Source organism: Ptiloglossa arizonensis, chromosome 1, assembly GCF_051014685.1.
Source record: "Ptiloglossa arizonensis isolate GNS036 chromosome 1, iyPtiAriz1_principal, whole genome shotgun sequence".
Classification (NCBI taxonomy): domain Eukaryota; kingdom Metazoa; phylum Arthropoda; class Insecta; order Hymenoptera; family Colletidae; genus Ptiloglossa; species Ptiloglossa arizonensis.
Window position 1 is genome coordinate 1,025,159 of NC_135048.1, and position 27,816 is coordinate 1,052,974.

General features: G+C 35.0%; 1 protein-coding gene across 1 annotated transcript in view; it reads right to left on the reverse strand.

The window, feature by feature from the left end:
• LOC143145779 (protein gooseberry) overlaps positions 1 to 26,722 on the reverse strand; it is a 50,599-nt gene extending 23,877 nt beyond the window's left edge. Inside the window, exons 1-2 of the mRNA XM_076309495.1 lie at positions 26,668 to 26,722; positions 2,562 to 2,875 (exon numbers count right to left, since the gene is read on the reverse strand). Of these exons, the coding sequence (XP_076165610.1) occupies positions 2,562 to 2,875; positions 26,668 to 26,722 (369 nt within the window). The remainder of the gene's footprint in view (positions 1 to 2,561; positions 2,876 to 26,667) is intronic.
• Between the last annotated feature and the right edge of the window lie 1,094 nt (positions 26,723 to 27,816).

A 27,816-nucleotide genomic window follows, 5' to 3' on the forward strand; every position in this document is an offset into this window, starting at 1 on the left:
GAAGAGTAAGAAACAATAAATGGTACGTCAAACGACTAAATTTAATATTGTTGACTGCATTTTATGTTAGTTATTCTCGTATTTCTACATAAAGTGCTTGTTTCTTTTTGGATATTGATAAATTCTCGTTAAATGATTCGTCGACTGTTTATAATACTCTTGTAAACATTACTTTCTTGATTTTTAATCATTTGTAATATTGCCAACATCTACTACTCGATGTCTCGTGTTAAAATCAAACAACGTGAAAGATGATTTAAAATAATTCGATCGGCGAAATAGAGCATCAAAAGTGAGCCTCGTCCCTAGAGACCTGTGAATATACCTATGTATGTACAACCCACTGTTGTTTGAGAAATGTTCAAAATTCTTGCAAATACGAACAATCAGCAGTCGGTCATCGGTAAAGGATAGCGCGCTCAGTTCTATTTTATAGACAGGGAAATAGAATAGAACTCCGTTTATACGAACCTCTTGGGAAACAAATCGAATTAACCAAACCGTTCATATAATAGGAGCTCACCTAATTCTCCCCGCCACTTATATACTTCGTTTTTATAATTGGAGATTACATTAGCCCTAGAACTACCGACAAATTTCAATATATTAAGGTGTTCTTCGTATATATCTTTCAGAAAAATTGACGATCGAGGAAAAGGAGGAACTTACGAAATTGATTATATGTGTAAAGTAGAAAAAATCATGACGTCTTTTAAAAATTTTCTACGGAATTTAAAGTAAATTTCTTTATAAAAGCAGTTGCAACCAGTCATTTTGACTGGTTAGTGAATCTAGTATTGATACAAGCGGATTCCTAGAAACATTCTCTCGTAAATATAATAATATTATAATTCTAAAAATGTAAAGAATTTAGATATTTGCGGGTACAAAAATTATGTAGCGCTCGATGAAATAATTCATTTATTTTATAAAACAGATACGACGCACCCAAATTGGTCACAGGAAATTTGGAAAAATGACAACTCAAATATTTGACTTCGTGTAAACGAAGTATGTATAAACGGAGTTTCACTGTAAACCAAATTGTTACTAGGAATGAAAAATGGATGTAGTAATGTTAAACGGTAAAAGCAGCGCTGTTTGTTGATAACGATGATTCTACAGTGTCACGGATAAACTAAGAATACCTAGACATGTTGACAGCTTCGTTGCCGATGCCATACATATCCAAGCACCGTAATCGGACAATAAACAAACAGGTTCATCACGGCTAATTAAATCATTAGGGATCTCCGAGATGCTTTATTTAAGAAATTACACATGATTTTCGGTTTACAGTTGCTCGAAAAAGTATACGCCATACTATAAGGATATTATTCTTACCTGTAAGACCAATTTTAATGAAAGTTTGTGCACATATAGAGCATAACAGTGTATTTATAAAGAAATTTGATTATCCACAATAAATTTCATTAAAATAGTGAAATCAAGCATCAAAGGTTTTAATATATTTTTTTTTTAATTCTTTTCACGAATTTTGCATTTATGTTGACCTTATCGTCTCGAGAACAGTTTTTGTCGACAAAAAAAATTGTCGTATGCGGCCTAGTATACTTTACACCAACATAAATTTTCATTAAAATCAGACTTGTAGGTTAGAGGAATTTCCTTATAATATATCGTTCGAATACTTTTTTGATCCACTGTAGATTGTCTTGTCCAATGTTCATGTATAGCGACTTCTTCAAAATTATTTGGGTAAAGAACTTTGTCGATGACAAAATACGATGTCAACGGTGCGATCGAACGTCTCTTGAAGGGAAAGTTGGAAGAATTTTGTCAAAAAACAGAGAGAAACGGTAAACGATCATAGAAAACGAAAAAAATCGTATACTTGCTTACTCATTGACAAGTACGTAGCTGTTTGTTTGCATCTTGAGCAACGCGATATTTAAGGGATGGCCTGATGCAGCCGTGATCGCTTTTATCTCTCCGACTCGCTCGCCTTTGTGTATACCAGTGGTGAAAGTGTGCGACTGTGAGAGCAAGCGAGACACAATTAACACGGTATCAGGAAATGATAGTGGGATAAATTTGCGACAACTTCTCAGCGGTACAGTATTTTCAAAATCTTGTAAGCGAATTGAAATTTTCAACGCTGCGGACACCAGCGAATGTTACGGATAAAGAAACTCGGTTGCGACAACTTCTCGAGCAATACAATAGAACCTCCCGTACCCTATAACCGGTATAGGTGAAGTATTATATATAAACCGATAAAAAGACACAGTATAAGATGTTCGGATAATGGAACACTTTTCCGATATTAAACTTTATTCATTCAAACGAAAACGAAGAGACTTGACAATTTGTTCCGATATTTAGAGATCTTATATCTTTGTGACAACTATACTTACATAAATAATCGAACGTCCGAGTATTCGGCTATGGAAGGTTTCATTGTATTTAAAAAAATGTCTTAAACAAATGGAACGTTCGACATTATAGGCACCAACGGATGTAACGAGTAAAGGAACTGTTTTCGTTCGGAAAATCGGGAATGACGGACGATTATTATTATATAAACGACATCAACAGACCTTTATCAGCTTCTCTCGAATTTCCCAGCTGAATATACCGGGATTTTGTTTCTTCATATCTTCGATTTTCGCTTCAACCTCGGGTGTGGCGACTCGTGGTTTACTGCCACCGATCACGCCAGGCCTGATCGACCCTGTTTCTTGATATCGATTCAAGATTTTCGATACGCAGCCATGCGAAACTCTCAGCTGCCTCGAGATTACGCACGGTCTGACACCGGCTGCTGCCATTTCTACGATTTTTAGACGAATGTGATTCGGCAGAGGGCGCCCGTTAATGAACACACCACCGAGTTGATTTACACGTCCTTGTCCTGGAAGGAAAAAAAAAACCAGGCTACATTTTTTGCTAAACACACCCATGGAAATGCAGCAAAAAATATTTGAATATCTTCGATCGAAATGTACATTCGTTCACTTGCAATTAGTTTTCTCGTGAAAATGAATTGTATTTTAATTTACGATGCGAATTATGTCGAAGTAATTATGGTGCGAATTTTCTCGTTTTATACAGTATTTGTGTAAAACGATTTTCCATGCATTTGAAACTGTACCTAAAGTATGTACGTATTGTATTATTAATTTAAAACATTATATGCTTTGCCGTCGTCTATAATTGGTCGATTAATTAATTCTCTCTTAACTTAAGAACGTAACATGTTATATCGATCGATTATAGACAATATAAAATTATTTAGTAGAATTAGACACGTGTTTTGATCAGGCAATATAAAGTAATCACTTTTTCCAATAATTATGATTCGATTTGTGAAATGAATAAACGTATTGGTATTGTTCCTATAATTTTTATTAATTTCTTATCAGACTCACGATTCAAGGGTGTTTTTTTCAAGGCTGTAAATAATAAGTACTTTTGTAGTAACGTATAGTATCGAAGAGATTAAATTTAACGAAGTTTAAAGAAATATGGAGAATTGAACGTTTATACACGATTAAAAGTAGAATTTAAATCTCACAGATTTGAAGCGTCGTAACGAATCCGGGGCACTTGCAAATTTTCGAAAATTAAACAACGTTGAAAATGCACATTGAATTATGGTTTTTAAGAAAATAAAAGATATTCGGAAAGATTAATTCGAATGAATAATATTTTAAGGAAAACTAAGATAGCTTTTTATTTTCACATATGTAATACTAAAATTCAAAAAAGGAGTTGAAAGAATATTAAAAATACTCATAATTAGGGGGGAGAGAGAGAGAGAGAAAGCATTTTGTATTCTTAACTTTCCGCTATTATACACAAACGTTGATTGTTATGGCAAACAACGAGTCTCGTCATTTGCACAAACTCGGGATCACAGAATTCGGTATCTTTCACACGGTTATGAATACAGAACGATAAAGCGGAGCATTGATTGTAAAGAAACGCAGTTGAAGAGAATAATGTAATGGAAAATACTCTAAACAATAGCGACCCGAGAATAATCACAGATTTAACGAGGGGTAATAATCCCGTAACAATGGTTTTCTGTAGACATGACTATCGTGTAGCACAATTAATATAATATTCTCTAACAGAAGGAAAAATTATCTGTGCCGATATTAGCGAAGATAATTTGTCAACGCTTAAAAATAGAAGTAAACCGTAAAGTTTATGTTCGAGTAATTGTGAGCGATAGTGTACATCTTTGAAAATTTTATGCCAAAAAGAATTGAAGAAATTCTACAAAAAACGACGCAACTTCCCTGACGATATTACACCAAGCATTGCACAGTCTTCCAAAAGGAGCTTCGAACTCGTGCGTTCAGCCGGAGGAATATTTTTCAGGATAGGACTGTAAAGATCAGAAAGCTCGGTAACACGCAATCTACCGCTCAAACGCCGCTAATTACCGGTAATTGGTCCCCCGTTTTAATTAACTTAATTATAATCACGAAGTTGAACAAACGGCGTCACACGAGCGGCAGCAAAATCTAAGGGAAAAAGGGTCCCGAGGAAGGGAGCGGCACTCTGAAAAAGGCCCAGAAGGAGGATACTCCAGAAGAAGGAAAGAAGCGGAATGAGATGCGTCTCAGTGGTAGTTGGACTCGTACCCTTTTATGATGTCCACCTTACGACTCCGTGAAGGAGGAACTTTGCGTAAAACAGAGACTCTGGCACTACGAAAAGGAGGTGTCACGAGTTACGGCACCGGTTTTGCGTCGAGCAGTAAAACTCAGCGGGGCCTGGTAACGGGGCTCGACCGAATGGATCTCTTCTCCTGAAAACTCAAGCACGTAAAACAAACTTCCTTCGAGACACGCTCGCCTGGAACAATGACCATCATTTCGTATTTACATAAAAGACAGTTTGCATAAGAATCGCGATTTGTGCGTGCGTTGCTTTGCACGCGCAAATCCACGGTTGCGTGCGCTACGGCAAATTTTTCCCGCGTAAAGTCTTTTAATGTGATTTTCTTCGCCAAACGATACAAGTTACACACCGCTCGCGAAAAAGCTTACGCGTATCAATGGTCATCTCGTGGAGTCATCTCCCGTGAATCGTGTTCCACCAATCGGAAGTCGAAACGCTTTTGCACATTTGCACCGATAAGATGAGTTCCTTCCAAGTCGGTCTTGTATTACTATTACACGTCCTTCTTAGCGGATTACAAGGATCCCAATTTTAGTTTATATTCTCCCATTTTGTACGACGAATTTATCGTAAATACAATTCAGTAGATATTTTACACCAGAGGGATTAACATATGCGTATTTACGTATATAGTAATTAATCTCTGTAGATTTTAAGATTCTCTGGAATTGACGATTATATACGATAATGTTACAATTACAGTAAGATAATGTAATGAAATCTCGTTGAAAATGTAAAAATATATTACGAAATTGCGAAAGCATTCTTGTCTTTTTCTTTCAAGTGTCTGCCATCACCGAGTTGTAATTTCATCCGCGATAGTATACTTCATAAGTAATTTTTCTTGTTTAAATTTATCTATTGAACACGTCACCATTCGTAAGTTTACAGCTTGTATCAAACTTTAAAGAACATTATCCTCGTTAATAATTTTATTACGGGGTGATCGATTGATAAGAATAACAAAAATTATATTACGTAACATTGTTCTTTCTATTATTTAATGGTATTGCAAATTCACGAAACATATATTGCAAGCGTAAAATTATTTCTGTGACAGATATAAGAATAAATCATAATATCCTATTAGTAACTGCTATTATTACAAAGACATAGTTGTATATAACGATGGAAGAACATATAATATTTCTGAACAATATAAATCGTAATTTCGTTTTAAGTTCAGCAAAAAATGTAGTCCCTTGTTAATTTACTCAAAGTACAGCTAAGTAGGTAATAATTTCCAAGCCGACTGGACTTGAGGTTTTTAAAATAGAATGACAAATACTGACGGTCCGACATTCTACCACAATACGATAATTATCTAGGATTGGCGTTTAACTGTAACATTATGTACCTACGTATATTTCAATATGTACAACAAATTGTATTTATACAAGGTATCTAAAAATATCGCGGTCTGTACCTAATTTAAAATAACAACAAATTGTCACCGTATTAAGAGTATATTTCTGACAAGTTAAAAGTTTATCGGACCGCATAAATATAATTTGTCGTTTGCCTTTTACCGAGACACGAAGTACAATAATCCTCGTGTAAATGTCTGTTAGTTTATGGTTATTAGTCCGGGAAAAGTAACGTTTTTATTTCAAGAATTTACCTGTTCCATCTTCAGATCAACGAGAAAATTACCTCCGTTTGATATTCGCTAATAAAAATGATTTTTTATTATATCTCGCCGATATCCTCGCAAACGAATTAGCGAAGCTTTTTTTAAAGTTAATTCGACCCAACGCCTTGTCGTTCACTGTAGACAGATATTTATAGCAATCTTACAAATATAATAATTCGAAATACAATCTTTTGAGCTTTGGCCGCGTTGGAGTAAATTATTTACAACGTAGTTTAAGAATTTTATTTTGATTTTAAAAGTCTCTTAATACGACACATTGTCCAATTCTGATATAATATTTTAAGAACATATTTTTGAAACATTAAACTTTCAGAAAATCTTATTGAAAGAATCGCTATTCGTCCTTCTTCCAATGAGAATACTTTCGTGTACAAAACAAAACACGAATAAAAAATAAACAACTTTTTAACCAATGCTCGGTGAGAATTTAAATTATAGAACGAAATACATATATCTCGGTAAACGAATAAAAATGGAACCATAGCCATCTTTTGTTCGAATAAAATTTTACCCATCTTTGACGATACCGTCGTTACTCGAAGTTTAATTTTCCAACGAACGTTTACTTATGAAATTTTAACTTTTCGTTATTAAATTTAATTTACGAATCGATGCAGAACATTCAAACTCCATGGGAAAATTCTGCCTGTAAATTAATTACGATTATTGAATCGATAATACTCAATTAATGAATTTATGCAACGATAAAGATGGTATCGTGCATTCGATAAGAATTACCTTTATTTCTGTGATTTCGTAATTTTATTTAGGGTAGCCGTAAATTCGTATATTCCCCGTATATTTGAAAAGGAATCACCCGAAAGGAATTACCCGTGATATAAACTTTACGACGCACAAAGGTAATTGGATGCGATAAAGAACCATTGTTTCCGACACATGGCTGGAGGTAGTGCTCCGGCAAGAGCTGTTGCGAGTCTTCTGGAATATGACATTTCGTAATTCGGATCGAAGCTCGACGAACTATACAATACACGTGTATATATACGTACATAGATACATTGAACTCGATTCGAATCGATAAATGTGGATGCTCGAAAATAGCGATCGTTCGCGCAACGACGTATTCGAGTTTCCTCGATACGAGAAAAACGCGGTTCGAGGCACGAGATATCGTATCGGGTACTCTACAAAATGAAACCGATATTACAAAGTGAAAAAAGTAACCGTTTCGAACATGTAAATTCAGCTACGCGAAAAATTGGTAATCATCGCGACGAAGTAATGGGCCTGTCGTTACACGAGTCCCTCGTAACACCTGCTATGAAAACTTCTGCTAATTACCACGGTATAATTCAAAAACGGACAACCCCGGACCGCTCCTCTGCCCGGTTCCCCGGTGCTGCCAAAGTAGTCCCGTTTCGTCATTCATCAAATCCACAAGATTTACATCCCCCTACCCCCTGGAATCCCAATGGCCCGTAAAGACATATCCACAAACACGCATCGCACACTCACGTGGGTTCGTCGCGTACGCGAGGCCCTCGGACACCTTTCATGACGTCAGTCAGGCCGCGGGGCCCGACGGGATTACAGGCAAGATCAAAAGGCGCCGACCGCCGCCGCCGCCGACTCGATCACTCTTCCTCTCTCTCTCTCTTGCACTCCCAGTGGGTGCGAGGAGAGTCGCACGGGCCCCAAACGGGTTCGAAGCGAAAGGACCTATATAGTCACAGGGTGGCCCGTTCTTCGTCAGGACTCGACTTCTTGCGCGACAATACGTGAAATTCTACGTAACCGACCCCCGTGCTCCATTACGAAACGCTGGAAACGCGAACAAACGGATTAATCCGTGGTCGGTGGCCCGTCCTCGTCCTCGTCCTCGTCCTCGTCCTCGTCCTCGCGCTCGGATCTTTTAATGGTTTCGTTGGCCGACCAGGGACCACGCAGCGATTGAAAAATACACGTCGTGGGGCTTAATTGATGTCGCGTTAGTGCCTTGCAAGATCTCACGAAAAACTGATTTCAAGCTCAAGTCGTGGAGAACTTTGTTCAATTTCTGACCGGAGAAAGTAATTTCGAAGATGTTCTTTCGGTGCGATCGAAATCGGAAACCGACGAGGTCGCGCATTCATCGTGTTGGGTGAAATTTTTCTAGACTAGATACACTCGGCCCTCGTATAACACGGTTCGTTCGTCCCGGGTAAAGCGCAATCCTAGAACCAATACGAAACATTTTGTACATGCTGGACGAGGATTGTCCAAGTTTATTAAACCGTGCTATACGGAAACCGTGTACATTGTAGCAGGTTTAGAGTGTAGATATTTTCATTTAGAATGGAACGACACTTTATACAGCCAAAGTGCAACTGTATGAGACGTACGAGAACGAATTGAATACAAAAGAAAAAAAACGTAATTCTCTTTGTTCCGTGAACATTATGCCCAAAATTCGTATATTCTGAAAATCGCACGTAAGTACGAAAATTACATCTACTGTTTATATACCTACAATTATAGCAGATTTCTACGACAATATACGTAAATAATTCTTTCTTTCTTTTTTATTTCAATTACATTCTTCGTATATGAAAAGTACGCACACGGACATTTCTGAAACAAATATTTTCTACGTAGAGCGACACCGAAAGTTCGCCATCTTGTGAATTTGTAACTACAAAGTTCAAGCTGTAATTATACGTACACGTACGACTTTATTAAACGAATACGAAAGGAACTATGGCCGGTATTTGCTTAGTTATTCGCCAACAACATCGTGACGGGCGTATTCCGATAATGTAATGCGAAAGAATCATAAGCGCGCGCGATAGGAACGAATAGAATGTAAAATTCTCATTTATTACGCTGACCACGAGTTTCAAAGCTCTACGGAGCGTATGCATGCATTTTTCGGGACATTATTCATTACTTGCGCTGAACGCAGTTTTATGGACTTTGACGATGATTGTCGCTCAAGTCAAGGATCCGAATGTTCGTCACATAACCGTGAGAACAGGAATTTTAGCTCTGTTTTTCTTCCTCTTCGTAGTAAACGTTGACTACGAAGGCCCATTAGAGTGTCCTTGCGAATTACTTTACGCGTTACAACCAATCGACATTATTTATGCCATACTTATACGAAAATCGGTACTCGTCGTTACTTGAAAACACCGAGGAAACAAAGCTTCTCGTATTTTTAAATTATAGTGCGAAAAATGGAAATATTTGGCAGTTCAATAATGTAATTACTTGACAGCTAATTCCTAAAAACAGCGACGTTATTTATAAGTTTACGAGTAATTAGGGTCCGTACGTTGTAGGCTTTTAAAGAATACTGTAAATTTGAAGCGTCGGTTACCAGTGACCACCATACCAGTCAACGTGTTAATATTCGCAATTAAATGTGAATTTATTATTCCTATATTTCTCATTTAGGAACACAAATAATTTAAATATCGTACCGAAAACTGGTCTTGTCTATTTCTCGTATCACTTTCTACGTTCTTATGCCGTTTGTAAAATATTCTATATTTATTTTTAGTAAAAGATTAACAAAGACACAAAGAACCTCGTATTTATCGTTTGCTAAAATTTATATTTACATATTAAATATTTCATTCGCTATTAAATTATACCTTGCAATTTCATCCGCGTCTGTTAATTCGTGCAGACACAATATTCTTCCAACAGATTAGTTAGCAACAACAACAACACGTTACATTTTATTTCCTAATAACGAGAACACAAAGAGTCGTTCGTATCTGCTAACACGGATACCTCCTACGTAACAATTAGCTATTTTGTTAATTTATTTCAATTTGTTTAATTCGCTTACTTTCTATCGCGTTATACACTGCAAAAGTACTTTAACGTTTTAATTTACGATCTCCTTTCTCTAACTATTCGTTTATAAAAAGTTCAACGAGAAGAAGTTTATCAAATCTACCGATATTAACAAAAGTGAATGTACGTGACGCAACACCCGTCTCTTAGATGTAAAAATGTAATTAGCAATCCTTTCTTGAATATTCCAAATGAAGCACAATTATTAAATACTTAGATCACGAGATTATTGCAAAATCTGTGTGAAATTTTCCTTTCAGTTGGTTTTATTCGTGAAATTGATTTCTTTAAGTTTGCCCTGCGTTTGTTTCTGTAAAATGATAAAATATTACTTGGTCGATAATATTGGGGTTCGTGTAATTTAGATACAGATAAAACGTAGATACATGTATATAATTTACATATAATTTAAAATAATAACTCTTGTATATCAGAATTTTAAAAAGTTTTTACGATATTGTCGAGTATGTGTTATTCGCTACTTCGCGACATTTTTAAACATACGATTTACGAGTAAAACGTTTTGGAAATATTTTTAGATTAGTGTTTCGAACACGTAAAATAAGATTTGGTCGAAGTTAATGAAAGAGATTTATAAGAAACAACAAATGCTTTTGTCGAGACAATACGTAGATAAAAAGAAATAAAATATTCAAAATCTAGAGTAAAATGTTCGAAACCAGAATAACGCAATTCAGTTTGATACGAGTATATAATTACGTTTAATTATATACTCGTTTACACCGTTTTGCTTTTTCTTTATTAGACTCTATACCGCTAAAATAGTCCTTGATATTTTATTCCCGAACTTTTGAAAATGATCATTCTATGTAAAATCAGTGACAGTAATTCATCCAGGAAAAGGAATAAAATAACTACACGTTCGAAAAGAGAGGACCACCCTGTAGCAGAAATAAAAGGGGGTTAAGGTGCTTGGAATGATTGAGAAAATAATTTTCAACATGAATTATTGATAACAGATAATTGATTGTGGGCGATCACGCTAATATCCATGATCGTACCGATATGACGCGATAGGGGCTTCCCCGATTTGAATTCGTTCGACGTAACTCGCATGATTAAATTTTATCCTCGAGGCAACGCTTTCAAGAGTAATGGTAATGATATTTAGTTTGAAATAAATATGAAAATATGATATATTCAATACAAAGAGTATCACTTACACGCTTTCGTAGTTCTCTTGCTCGAATTTCAATTGGTTACATTTTTATTTTTATGTGCTTTATCTGTGCTTTATCTGAAACAAATTGTACCGATTTGTTTCCTCGTAATACGTTATTAAGAATTTTTCGATATCGTTAAAAAGTTTAAAGTATCATAGAAAGTAATACTGAGAAATGTCACATCGATGACGGAACAAAATATATTACGTTTGCAAAAAATTAAATTTATCCTGCCTTGATCTATGTACATTCAACGATCAATAGGATCGTTGTGTAACAATTTTTCTATACAATGAGTCCGAACGATTGTAAGAATTGGTCACTGTTTTCAAAACGAACACTCTGTATATGTTTACCCGATAAAAAAGTCCATTTGATGTGAAGAAAGTCCGTGACGTTCGCGGGCTTATAAATTCGTAAGTATTCGAATGTACCGTTTGTAGGCTTGCAAATCCAAAAGTATTCGAATGTGCCAATCAGAGATTGTAATGTTGCGATGTGATTGAAATCTGACAATATTCCGGTTACTTTTTATCGAACTCTGTTCTATTTGGCCAAGTTCAAGCTTCCTCCTACCATGCGCGGAGAAACACGTACAGTTCACCGTTGGTAAGTTGACAACCGGGACGCCACAGGAGGAGTAAGCGCTCGCTCCACCTATCCACACGCTATCACAAAATCTGGATCAGTAGACGCGACCAATTCAGCCAATAGCGGAAATACGTGATCCGATCTTACGTTTGCGTTCGAATCGAATAGACCAACTTACTTTCTTACGACCAATCGGTACAATACCAAATACCCACATTCCTTCCGACTGTCAATTTACCAGTGGTAAATTATACTTATCCAGGGGCTAGCAAGCATGTCAATACAAATGATAATTGGCTGTTTCTCCTTTGTGTAACGCCAACAAGATCCGATCCAATCGTCCTGCGCGACGAAAACCGTTTCTGTGACATTAATTCTTTTTCGTTACATTGTAGACCTATGATTCGTTAAATATTGTTAAACTTAGGTCACGTCATTTCCTGAGAAGCAGACTGATATTATCCAGCCGGGTCATTAGGAAATGTGTACAAAATTATGAAAATTTAAATAAGCGACTCGAAAACGGTATTGTCCCTTTAAGTGTCTCGTTAAGAATTCTTAACAACTTTGGAGCGATACATCTTTCATAATGTCGATGCTTATCAAATTTATTTTTAACGCAAAGATCTTGTAAACTCTCATTTCCCTGGAAGAAGCGAATTTTCGCGAAACGTAACTCCATGAGAATATTTGGAACTTAAATTTTCATAGAAATCTAAAACCTTGATCTGCACAAAGGAACCAAACGTTGGCCAGTAACGCACGACTTGTGCTAAATTTATTTTAGTAGACACAAATATGGCATAACGCATTGTCCTTGTTCTATAAATTTTGGCAACAGTCGCCCAGGCCACGTAACAATCAGCGTATTCTTGTAGAAAGTAACGCGAGTGCCAAAATGAAAAACTTTACTTTTTGATAAAGTAATGTTCTGGGTGTCGATGATAACATCATCGTACGTAATCCGAGTCCAATTTCGTTTTTGTAATAATTTATGAGAGCGTAAAATAATGGCACTGCTGGTATATCGCACATTGCTTTTGTAAAACATATCGCACGTACCAGTTAAGGTATTAATCGTTCATCTTTGTTTCTTTGTTCGTTTACTGTTACTGTTACCTGTTACTTACTTCCGCCCATGATTTTAGGTTACACGTTGGTTGTTTATTTTTCCATTCGTTTTAATTCCTATCGTAAAAATCTAAGAAATACGAAAAAAAGTTCCAAACACAATTTGGATTTGCACTTACAGGGTTTGCAAATTTAAACGATCGACACGTATAGTTTTTGCAAACTTACGTGAATCGTAGATAGAGTTTTTTCTACAAACTAAACATCGACAAATTTTTACAGAATTTCGGCCAAATTAATACAAGGAACAGAAAATTCCATTATGCGTTTCAATTAATCGAACCTTGGTCGTATATTGGAATAAAAATAAACTGAAATTTGCAAGTGATTAGAAATCGGCTGAATTTTCCCTTGACCCTGAAAAATGTACTATTCGGCACATAACTCTTTACGTTCCGCAACGGTTCGATTTTTAAATGCGGCCTCGCTAAAACAAACCGCTCGTTAACTAGCAAGATCGTGCAATCGAGAATCAATCACCAATTCTGTTCGTTCCGAATGGTCTTCGTAACTGCATGATAAATGAGGAATTGCGCAAACAATCGGGTCGATGGAACCGTACGTGTCCCGATCGATCCCGCGCAGGCGGCTCGATGAAAAGCCAAGGGGAAGGACGAGAGAACCGAGAGAGGAAGAGCCGTGCGCGTACCTGAGCTGGAATATCCGTATGGGCGAAAGGGGATGCATGTATTTAACGTTCGGTGTGAGTTCCGAGTTGCGAAGGCTTCAATCAACGTGCCGTCGCTCGGGGCCTATCCGATATCAGACATTAGGTACCCACGGCTCCGGCTACGTACTTCAACTCTTTCACGTACCGACGCCCACGAGACCCCTGTCTCGCCACGGAACCGAACTTCTCTTATTCTCGGATGCATTCTTCGAGAAAGGACTTTAAACGTATCGCGGTAAAACGTCGATTATCGGAGATAGTAGCAAGCCTTCACCTTTTCTGTAAGCGATCGATGAAAGAAAAATCTCGATAAACGTTCGAAGACCAGTTACGAATTTATGTCACCGAACGCGTGCAGTTGCTCCATTCTTCGGGGCCACAAATATTTGTATAGTCGCTCTTGGCCTTGGTAAATGATACGAAAACGTCGTTTAAAACGAGAAACGGGTTGTAGAATTACTCTATAATTTTCTTTAAATACTTTGTTTGTACGAATTACCGGATACTATTCCCCAATATAGTAACTACACGCTTTAAATATTGCGGCGGGAGTAACCCGTCAAAGTAGAATTTAACACAGAGAACTCAGTCGAACGAGATTCGTAATCTCCACTCGAGGAGTTCGTATATGTAGCCACTGTACGAGTAAATAAAATATCGATTCCTTTATCAAATCCAAATATTTTAGGAGCAAGCCGAGACTTGTAAATCTATTGTAGATTTGTTTCTTCCGGTAAGGAGTGATTTTCGATAACAATATCTCGTCTATACGTTTACGCTGCGAACCGAACGAAATCATTTTCTTCTTCGCAACGAACCGGAATTCAAACTAGATGCAAAGGTACAACATTTGGGGGAGACACGGAGGTTAAACGTCGATTTAGAGAATGAACTGGTATTCGAGTTTGAATGTCGATATAAAAGTAAACCGGTACTCCGTGTTCGAGAATATACATATGTATATAGTATAGCGTATAACGACTTTTAACGATGTTGAAAATAGAAGATGGGACAACCGCAACGAGTGATGTAATTTGTTTGCAACTAAGCACTGGATTACTGATATTTATTTGATTTTATTCAATATTCACGTTTGTTTATATCAATTCGTCTTAAAGCATGTTTGCAAAGTATGTCCAATTTAGTGCTTGCAGAAGTTTGAAAAATTTAGGTCTTGTAAGAATAAGTAAAAATTGTAAAATAACCGATCAAAATAAAACCCGACCGATCAAGAGAAAAAGTGTTTCTTTATAACAACAATACACATTGATATCTATGACGGCCAAAATATTTGGGCCGATGAAATTGACATTTTATCGATAAGATTGATAATCCCAATTGATTATTGATGACTACGAACATCATTCCTTAAACTGAATAATTTTTTGACTAGCCATCAATTTTCATCGAGAAAAGAAACGGTGGATGCAGCGGATTATAAACAGCCATAACGACATTGCGGACAGTTCTAAGAAGTGTTATATGGAAGAATAAGATAAACAAAAAAAGTAAATATTTGTTTTCTATGTGAGCCTACGTACTTTTCAAACGCTAGATATATTGGGACGCATGAGCTAGTATCATATTTATACGCATAAATTAATTTCTGCTTACGTTCTGTCGTACGTAGTTTATTAAAGGGCACGGCGAGTAAGGGATTTCCAAATAACTTTGTTTAGTAAAGTGGAATCGGAGTAAACACTTCTTAACAACGTAATATATTATATTTTAACTATGCTCGTAACTATGCATCTGCTGTAACTGTTTAAACAGTAATTGTCTCTGCCCTTCATTGTTGAGTTAACTTGGTTCCTCCTCGATGAGAATATTAGATTTAGAAACGATTATCTGCACAGAATTAACCATATTGTTTTCCTATTTTAGATAAATATAGAAAAGTTTATATATTCGATAACATTCTCTGAACAAAAGTTTAATGCATTCTTTCTGTATTTTAGAAATAGATATACTACATATTTATGGACACCATATAAACGCATTGTTCTTTTAATTTGTTCGTTTATCTTGGTAATACGCTTGACCTATAAATTCTTTTAGCAAGAATTTTACACACGACGTTTTGTCTTTCATAAATACAGCGATGTTTTCATATCCAAGATTTGTTTCGTATTTTGATTTAATTGTTATATTCTAACAGATTTTAGAGTTTAAATCGATTCAACGATAATTATTATTTATCGCGGGATTGTAACGGAAGTGATTCACAAAGTGTGAGCGTAACGTACCTGTGTAACGTGAAATGGTCAACAAGAAATAAAATGTCAATAAAATTCTCTTGTTGTATCGACGATAAATTAGTTCGATGCTTTCGATCTGGTATCCCGCAGAACGCGATACTGTAGAATTGATACATATCATTATTAATATCGTATACTTATATAGTCGTGCTATAAGTTCTGTTTTATATATACATATGTACAGCGAGTTATTGTAAAGCGATCCAGAAACATCAACGGTTTTCAGAGATCAAAATTGATTTGTATGGTTAAAAACGAAAAGAAAGTACCGATACTATTCAACAATATTTTCTTCTTGCGACGATACAGACCTGTAAACGATGCGATCAACCGATTGTAAATAAATAGCATTACTGCGCATGATGACTGTTTTGAAAAATCTTTCTTCCTTTATTAACCGTTGAAATCGATTCTAATTAATCAACGACGACGATATTTCTTACTTGTTTTATAGTAGCCCAATTTACAATACATTGGTCAACGCTTCGTTAAGGTACGTTGTATAATACAACGTTAGCAACCAAATGAGTTTTAACATTTCTCTTCTCCGAGACCTAAATAAAAATTATAATTCGCTCAGTTCTATTGTTATTGTGTGATTTTAAAATGAAGCGTAATATTGGAACAGTAACATAATTACATCACAATCTATGTATATCGCATAAAAATACTACGAACATATTTCCCAATCGACGATAAAGTATACACGTATTAATAATTAAGATCTCTAAATAATTTCGAGGATATCATCTTTTCCATCGCAAAAACTATTTGTAGAGCTATCGTTTCTATTGTCGCATTGTGCTTTACAATCTGTTCGTATTAACTTTCGAGAAGAGCTTGTTATGAAACGTCTACTATTTTGCATCATGATAGATCAAAATGTCCAAGTGATATTCCTTCGTGAATTCAAAGTTGAAAAAATGAATACCGTCTTTCAGAAAGGTTATGCGCGTTAATGCGAGAAGTAGTTGGTTTACAAAATCTGGCAAACAGAAAACTCCGAGGAAACTGTAAACTATGAACGTTGGTCATTCTACGACCGTTTATCGTTTAAGTTCTGTAGAAGCTGAGCGACGATTAAAAGCTTGTACCGCCAAGGACGCCATCCTGCGTAGGAAGGATAACGATAGAAAACTGATTTCTAACGTAACATTGTACAGAATAATTGTTTTATTCGCCTGACCTTTCATCAACAGAATTTCATGTCTTTAAGAACAATTATGTCGTTTTACAGAATAGAGGGTGTCCCAATCGTCACCGGTCGATTTATCTTTTGAATAAAATTTAAACGATTTAAGTAATCTTGATATTTTTTTTTGATTTAAAAATACAATCTTAGGAGTTAATAATGGAATAAGATACCTTCCGAATGGCTGCCTCGACCGTTTTTACAGACCGCTAATCTTTCCTCAAAATTTTTCATGGCGTTTTCACGTAAACTCGTGCTCAATTTTACAAATGACGATGTCTTTCAGCTCTGCAATTGTCTCTGGATTGTCGACATAAATCTTACCTTTGACGCGACCCCAAAGAAAAAAATCCAAAGGTGTCAAATCGCGTGATCTTGGTGGCCAATTGACATCACCTCTTCGAGAAACTACCCGTTGCGGAAATTTTGTTTGCAAAAGTACCATTGTTTCATTCGCTGTGTGGCAAGGAACACCATTTTGCTGAAACCAAATATCGGCCAAGTCAAGACCTTCCAATTGACGCCAGAAATAGCCGGTCAACGTGTCGCGATATCGTTTCCCATTCATTGTAACCACTTCGATATCATCATTTTCAAAAAAAAAATGGCCCAATCACGCCTTTTGACCAAAAACCGTACCAAACAGTAACTCGCTTTGGATACATTGGCAATTGTTCAACCTGTCGTGGATTTTTCGAGCCCCATATACGACAATTTTATTTATTCACGTGGCCACCGAGGTGAAAATGCGTTTCATCACTGAAGATAATTTTGTCGAAAAAACGCCATGAACATTTCGTAATATCGCTTGAATAACTTACACGCATTCTTTCACCGTGTACTTTTCCACGGTTAATTCCCCATCTGTCTAGATTATGTATGTCAAGTTTCAGGTTAATCGGTTTAACGTTTTAAAAATAGCGCGAAATTCAAATCGACCGATGATGATTGGGACACCCTGTGGAACAGAAAATAAGTATGTAAGATGAGTTTCGAAGAGCTTTTAATTTCTACGAATTCTGATTTGTATCAAACTGTAACAATGGAAATAGTTATTCTTTGGGATTCGTGCGATAGAAGCATACAACAGTTATGTATTTGAATAAAATGTACGAAAAAATTACATACCACTAATTTTTATTTGAAAAAAGGCATTCCATATAAGCGACCTTGTAAAACGCCAGACTACTTACATTATTTTATCATACTATTCAAGGATTTACTAAATTACTAATTAATAAATAAATTGCATAATTAAAAGAATCTTACTTGCATCAATACGTCATACGATGTAACTGTGGCGTACTTTTATCGATAAAATAAAAGGGTATAATGTCTCTAATGTTTTCGTCGTATAAAGTGTTAAAAATATATTTGCAACTGTGAATTAAAATACTAAGAATGAGTACTTGAATGTTTCGATGTTTGAATTCGTTTCTCATTCGTACATTCGTTGAAAATCTTCTCGAATTAATTCCCTCTTGTAGAGTTGAATTCGACGGTTTGCGTAACGCAAAGACGAAACGCCTTCGAAGAAGGTCATCCGAGAAGTAGGCGCAAGCGAGACGTTTAACAGGTAGGGAACAATAATTCACTCAAAGCGCATCGTAAAACCATTAACGTTGGCTGCAAAAGTTCCTCTTGCTGTTTTTAAGAACTTCGGGAGGTTGTAAGTTTGACGTCGGTGCGTGAAATAAATATTTGAAAAGTTTAAAATATTTTACCGCTCGAGTAACAAGTTCGTTGTACAAAATACTTTTTGCATAGGATATACGTATAATAAGGCACTTGGTATAAGTTGTACCGAAACAAAAATAACACGTAACACTGTACAACATCATCGAAATTATTATTATTGTTATTCTCTTGCATGTTTGATTATATCTTTCAGTGTTGCTTCGTCAGAAATGCAAGCTTTATTTTTATACTTTTCCTTGCATAAAATTGTATTCGAAGAAAATATGTATGGATACGCAAAAGAGATTGATCATCTACAAATTGATCAGTTTGTTTGCAAGAACTCGCCAATTGTAATAAGTCTGGGTCGATCAAGGTTTTTATCTTCGAAATATTTTCTCAATTTTGGAACAATTGCAATCATTAATTTTATCGTTATCCGTCTCAGCTTACGCAGCTGTAACCAAATTCGTGAAATAAAGTATGCCTAATATGAATATTCCTTGCCTTCGTTTTTGTGTAAAAAACATTACCATCGTAAAATTGCCATTAACGACTACCAGAAGTGTGAATACAAAGTAGCGATGTACGTACGTGACATGATTCAAACTGGCTGAAAGTTCACATAGTTACATATGAAAAACTTACAAGATATCCCGATATTAAATATGTAACAATTCGCTGAATGAAAATAATTTTAGTCATGCGATTACTTTCTGCAATCTACTCCAAAACAGTTCAAGCCTGTTCAATGTTTATGCTCCAAAATGCCCTCGCAAAGATTTACATTTAGTTTGTCGCGTTAAATTCGTACGAGTCACATTTAGTCATGGTTTTTTGAATGCAACGTATACACAAGAAATTGTAAATTTCATTTGTAACAACAAATAATTTTACACATTCCACATGTTTCGATCACTATATTTTGCATAATTTTGTATAGATACATTTGTTTCGAGTCTAACTTCATTACGATCGGTGTAATGCGTTTATGGCATTTCTCCCGATGCGACTGTTATTGGAACTTTATCATTATTATTTGTTATTTTATGTCACATCACGGAGAAGGTTATTTATTGTTGACCTAACACTATAGAACAATGCCAGAAAATAGCTAATTTCCGACTTCGCCAATAGTGTATACAAATAGTGTTTACAAAATCTGTACGTAGAGATTCGAAGGAATTCGAAATGCATAATTATTTAACCATTATGTAATGGTAAAGTTATAAGAAATTATAAACTCGTAGTCGATAGAATTGAATTAATTAATGAATTTCATCGTTGTCTTCCCCGAATTGTAATTCACATGCGAAATAATCATTGCAAGGAAATCAGCAAACAAATTTCTGGTAACTTAGGGTTGAAATATTTACCAATGTTCGAAGAACATGAATCTATCCGAATTTTGATTAATATACTGTCAAAAGGTTCAATTTCAATTCCGTAATACTTATAATTAACAAACTAAGATGTTGTTACAACTCAAAGTTTAAAATTACCATTTTTATTTACGCGATCAACATAATATTCAGAAGCTTGTTCAAGTTGATATGTTCTAAAAGTATTAGTAACGTAACCAAATTCAATACCTTATTTATAAATCATATTTGGGATTTCTCTATTTTGAGATTATACTTCGTATTTGTAAAATATTCGACATTGGCAATCTGGTTCCGAATCTTGGAACAAATACCTACTGGTAAGTTTTGAAAATCTACTTGTAAGTACTTCAATATTAGAACAAATCGATTCTGTAACAAGTAGATACTAATCGAATCATGAGAGTCGTGATGGCATTATCGTTTGACAATTTTAAGAAACTTATACAGAATCATAGACGATAAACAAGATTCTTATAAACTTTATTCTATATTTAACAAGTTTAAAATATTTAGAAAACAAATATGTATGTTTATTTCACCAAATTGTAATGTGTTGTGTAACATACGTGAGAATAAGTTATACCTATGTAACAGATATGTCGCAGATTTCGTTAAAAACGTGATAATGTACAATTTTAATGTATAATAATTAAATTATGTATAAAACTTACAATAATAGCCAAGAAAAATGATTTTAAAAGAACGAAGAGTTTCAGGAGACTACTCGTAAAATTTCGAATCTAATCAACCAATGTTCGAATCTTCTTACAAGTAGTTTTTTAAGATTTAAAAGACTCGAGTCTACTTCAAAGTACTGTTTCTTTTTTTCGAAACACACCCTCGAATCTGAGCCTGTCGCTAAAGAATATACATCGCACAAATTACTAATACTTTGTTCAGGGAAAAATTTATAATTTTCTACTTAAGTAGGTACGTTTGAGTTACCTACTCATATTCAAAGAATAAGTTTATCACTTATAAATCACTTAAGTTCAGGTGTGACGACTAGTTGAAATACAAGCGATTTTATGTATTCGTCGATCACTTCAAAAATGTACCGAATTTTGTTTACAAATTGGGACTGATTTACCCATTATGTTAATTTCTTTCACCGTTCATCCAATGCATATACCTTCGTCTGAAAACTTCATTTATGGGATCCCAAAAATAGTGATCACCTAGGAAAACCGGCTTTGGATTGTTTTTATATAGATCAGTCTGCAAGATATCCTTTAACATGAAAAGATTACTTTTACTTCCAAAGTACGAAGCTTAAATATAAGTGAAGTATACTCATCCGGGTACACGACCATCGTAAACTCAATTACATCCCGGTGTTTATGGCTACAGTAAGTTGGAACGCGAAATTCCAGCTTCTGTGTATAAAAATAATAAATTTCGTCCGATACTAGTGTAGTACGATGTTCCATTAATGTATGAGCGCACGTAATAATGATAGATACGATCTACAAATTTATTTAGTTACAACTTGGTAATAAATAATATTGAGTTTTATCGTTTCAATGTCAAAAAAGACGAACTTATCCTATGATAACGAACATTAATCTTTAGCGGAAGGACTTTCGAACCAATGTATCTATTATGATTGTATTTCTCATTACAGAGGTAAATAGCGGACAGTTTTAATTGTAAAGTAAAACATGAATCATTCGTAACAATTTTATTCTTTCGATGAGCGCTTTTGTCAAACATTGTTCGTTATTGCGTGCAAATACAATGCCGGTGAACGGATTTTGCTCTCACGTACCGACAATCTTATTGTCTTTCGGTCTTATTTGATTTTATCAATATGCTTCAATTGATTATTTTTGTCTGGATTTTTTCACGTATCAAACATTCTTCTCGGATGTTGAGAAAAAGAGAAATCACGAACGTCTATAGATACACTTTTTGAAGCTGATAATATTGCAAACTTGTCATCATTAACCATATAAATATAAACTATCGATCCTTTGTTTGCTGAAAGTTCTCAATTCCGAAAAAAATGTTGATGCTGTCTAGAGAAATTGTGTTTTCCCATTATTATAACTTAGAGCTGTATTATTAAAACTTAGAGTTGAGAGCTCTTACATATACTTGTTAAATTTCTTAGCTGCTGATCATATCGTCACATGCATCTTGATTGTACAATTACAAATTGATTCTAGGTATAATTATTGTTCAAGCCACGGTCTTTGCTATAGAAACGTGGAGCTCTTTAAAGTATTTTTTATTGCGAATGTAAAGGTGTTTCAGAAATCTTTCAAAGTTCTTCGTATTTCTTGAATAAATTCTTAAGTCCATCACACGATGTCGTACATTCACTGAAATTATCGGTGGATACAAACGTTTTAATTACAAATTTATTGCAATTTTCCTTTCTTGTAAGATACAACGAAAGTTGATTCCTGTTTATTAAAATACTCTTTATCGGTTTAAAAACATAAACGCATAACCAATGACAAAATCCACACTGTAGATGCGACGCTTCCAATTTTTCTTAAAATGATTTTTTTCATCGATTTAGTGACATACAGTAACAGTGAGTCATTGAAGCGATACTTAAGAACAAAAATAATGCATAAATAAGGAAAACAATTGTTTTCAATATTCAAGGAGTACTGATTAATTACTATTGTTAACTAAATGCATGAATGTCGTGTAAAGAGCTTACTCGTTACTCAAAATTGTTTTAAATTTTCTGATTCACAAATTTATATCCTTATTTCGTTTCTAAATTGCCTATTTTCTCTATAGGCCGTTTTAAAACATTATTTCTGATACCGTAGTCCACACTCCGTCACATTCGACGTCCAATCCACTTAATGCTTTAAATTATTTAACAAAAATAATTACATAAAATATGTACTAATACCAGTTCTACATGCGAATCATTTATACAGGCATTTAATATAATATATATATATATAAGCGAATTACTACTGATATGTATAACCAAACAGAAAATTATTTCTCGTGGAAAACTAAATTCAAAGGATTAACTATAACATTTTCATACAAAGCTCTGCCTATGATAAGTTTGAATTCGTACAACCCAATGCACTGTTTCTGTTCGGATTTGCATATTGTATTAATAAAATTGACACATTAATGAAATTATGGGTCTGGATTATTATAATCTCTTCGTTCGCTTCAAACCTAATTTTTGCGATACTTTTCTTTTACTAATTGTTACCAAAAATTTTTCACATCGCAGTTCTGAAACGTAGAAACCGATGTTAATGTATCCTTTCCATTTTCTACACACAATTTCGGTCGTACCTGGATATTTTGAAGCCCACGGCAATAATGGAATGCAACGCCTCTCGGCCATTCACGTTACAGTAAATACACAAGTGTTTCGCATTGTTGTTGGAAAAATGTTTTACGTAAATCATGCGGACAATAAAGTATCAAAATAATTAATTTAATTTGTTTCTCTTCTGAGAGTGTCTTTTGGCGCTCCCGTAATATGGTCCGTAGGGCCACGTGTCTCTTCTGCCTCTACCTTGCCACAGCTCTGTCTATACATTTACTTTTTCCATCATTTCATATGTGTCACATTTGTTTCGTCAATCTATTTCGATAGTATCTCAATTGAATGGTAATGCGTCAACGACTCGATGAATATCAAAATAATAGGATCGATAGCGAGCACACTATGTTACTATGAATACTTAAGATCAGAAATATATCTGAATAAATCTAATGATAAACGTAAGAGCAATGTTTTTTTGTAATTTCTTAGAGTGTGTACGAACCCCAAAAATGTTCAATCTATATCGTTTTCGAAACGAAGCCTCATATGAAAACTTTTAACTTGCGCTTTCGGTTTATTTCTTCGCAAAAAATCATTTCCTGTTCGACTATATTACAAATCACACCCCACTTTGTATATCGTGCTAGACATATATAAATTTACTGAAATATACACAAATAAGGCAAGTAAGTAATCCTACAAATGTTGAAATTGAAATTCTCAAATAAGAGATATTCACAAAATATTGTAGAATCGCATTACGATAATTACGCGATGTTCCATTCTCGCTCCACAATTTCAACTCCATTTCCATTTATTTGTTTATCATAAGGGAGAATATATTCAACTGTTGATTGATTTTAAACAAATATTTGATAAAAACAATTAACCACGAACGAAGAACAATTTTTAAATCCAAATGATCGAATATAGAATTTGTATTGCGTACAATGTAAATGTAAATTATCAAATAAAAAGCTTGTGAAATGCAAACTAGTTTCATAAATGAATCTAAAAAAATTTAATGATTTTGTAAAAATAAGATGACCTGTTTATGGCTGGTAAAATAAGAATTCAAAAATTATAACATTCATAAAGTGTAACATTGAGAATAATTTGTATAAAATTATAATTCAAATATATGGTAATAAAGTGTATTTAATAGCGTTGAATTAAATTGATATTAGCGTTAATGTGATAACAAATAATATGAACACGAGGTGAAAGTCTAAACCGATGAATCAAAGTGTATAAAATGGTGTGTATTATGTTTAACAACTTCGCAAATTTGCACATACTCGGGACTCGATACATTGCATATTTTACAATGTTATACACGAGTTTTTAATAATAATTATTATTGTTATTAGTATTACAATTGGGACGAATTCTGTTAAATGCAATAAAACACGTGTACAGTTTAAAGAAAAATGAAAACGAAGAACGTAACATAATCTACATTACGATACATTGATATTGAAGATGACTTTGACATTCTAGTTTTCTTCTTTTAATATGTAAATTTTTATCCAGCTGTATAATGTAATTTCTATAACTTTTGTACCGGTTTCTCTAAATTAATTATTTATCTTGGTTTACATATGGATACATATGTCACAACGTTATGTGAAAATCATTATCTGTCAGTTTCTGTTATTTCAATTTCTTATCAAACTGATCGATTTCTTTAATACTTGAAAGTAATCAAATAAATAAATATACGCAGTTATTACTTTATACATCGATTGAACTATATTCTACGTTCGAAAAATGTGTTGTAACGAATTTCTTGGAAAATTACGCAAGCAAATGATACTAAATATTCAACTATCGGTCTGACCCAATAAATATAGGTATTTCTTTATGTTCTAGAATGAATGTTAAATTTTAAACTTTTAACAAAACCGCGATACTATTTTCATCGTAAAATTTACTCAAAGATTCAGTAAAGCAGAATATGAAAACACGCGTCAATGTATATTTACGGCTTTTAAATGTATTTATGTATATCAAATGAAATATGTCATTTACAGTTGTTTAAATTAATACATCACGCGAAATTTTCATTCAATATTGACACAATATTCGTTGCTCGTCTCCAGAAAATTTGTTATTTTGATATTACAATATCGCACTACTATAGTTACTTTACATTTTTAAAACCCTATTCAATAGGTTATTTCGAAATCGAGTACAGATTTAGATTGGGATTGGTTTCGCGAACACTCTCCATTTTGTCTCAGAACTCTGTTGGATTCTTTCAAACGCAAACATATCAAACATCAAATAATCCACCAAGTTGAATTGCTTTGATTTTTCAAATATTGTTAACAACAACACCTGTTTAAAATCTAAAACGTATCGTCGTTCGCACGGCATGTTTACCAAATTCGTGAGCGGCGAAACGAGAAATTTTACACATCTGTAAACATAAGAAGCTGCAAACTTTTCTTTATTCACATTTTACAAGTTAAAACAGGAGTATTGTGTAATTGTTTTATATATATATATATATATATATATATATATATATATATATATATATATATACTTATGATAAGCTAACATTTAACTTTAAACAACGCGATCCTAAGCCCTACGTAAAACGGCACTTTGGCCGTGTTACTCTAACAATTTTCGATATACAAAGAGTAATAGCGATTGCGCTTCTTGGCGCTCGAGATCTCAGTGACTTAACACCAAAATTACCGACAGATTTCGGAATATTAAAATATATCTGATATTTAACTCAAAAGAGTCAATCGATGAGGAAAAAGAGGAATTTATGAAATGGATCACACGCGTAGAATAGAAAAAGTCCTAACGTCTTCAGAAAACGTGCTATGAAATTTAAAGAAACATTCATTATGGAAGCAGTTAGAACCAATTGATTTAACCAATTGGTAAATTCAATATTAACATTAGAATTACCGATAGATTCCGGTATATTAAGGTGTTCCCCGTACGTGCCTCAGGAAAATCAATGATCGAGGAAAGAGAAGAACTTGTGGAATTGATCGTATGTATAAGATAGAAAAAGTCATAGCTATAGTCTTTTGAAACTATGCTATAGAATTTAAAGAAAATTTCTTTGTAAAAGCAGTTGAAAGCAGTGATTTTGACTGGTTGGTAAATCTTGTTAAATGTCACCGATTGTACACTTTCTGCAGTTCTCGACTAGCCACCGTGTAAAAACAAGAAAGGCTTACCTTGGAAAGGATATCCAGTGAAGTACGGTGCCATGTTCAGTGTACTGACTGCCATCTAGCTAGGCCCTTCTGTCCTCGACGGTCTTCGATCACCGAGCCACCACAAGCAACGTAAACGAAAGAAAAAAAAAAAGCAAAACAAACAAGCAAGATTGTTCTTTATTCCCAGTGGCCACGATCAGCCCCGATCACTTATCCGAATCGCAAGTCGCGGGTTACGATTCGATCGGTCCCGAAGAACGCGTCGGAATGTGTACAAGGTCGAGGAATGTCCCGAAACGGTACTCGTTAGTCGAATAGCCACGAGACGAATCAGGCAAACGATAGAAACGAAGCATCGGCCTTTACCCGGATGCAAACTGAGACGATCGTGAGACCTGTTTGCTTCGGGGTCTCGGCTCGAACTGTTCGGTTGCCGAATCGAACGAACACTGGCAAGGAAGGGAACGCAACGAAAAGAAAAGAAAAGAAAGGCAGGTACCTGAAAGGAAAGAAGGCTCCGCCTTCCTCCTGGAGACCTGTCGAGGAGGGAATATCTGGGTTCAAAAGTATTCTTGATGGCTCTAGTCGAGCGGTGCATTGGTCACTTAAAAGGTGGTCCCCTAGAGGCGGAGGTGGTCTTTTCCCTGACTCCGCCCGAACGACTCCTTTCCTTGGTGAGCGCAGCTCGGTTTCACTTTACCCCCCTCGCATTTCCCTGTCCGGTCTTTTTTAACCTCGATTGCCAGAGGATCGGTAGCTAAACGAAATATGTTTAATCGCGTTTAATCGTTTATACGTTCAGCGATTGATGCTCGTACACCGCACATTATCCTTACCGACATTGACCATTGCCTCGGCTGCAATTGTCCGATTTACAGCATCGAGGATTCCGTATATTTCGTTCGCTTAAATTTATCGATACAGAGATTTTACCGTTGCTGCGACTGGTCGAGGGAACGAGGAAAAATTTCACTATTATTGGAACAAGTTAGGCTGTATCGTCTACAATTTTATTTTGCCGTTTTAAACTCGAATCGGGAAATACTCGACATATTGGTCGACACAAATTAACAGGAATTGATTTCCTTGTACGCATCGGGTTGTTTAAGTGAATTGTATTCGAGGAATATGTGTACGGATAAACAAAAGACATCAATCGTCTACAGG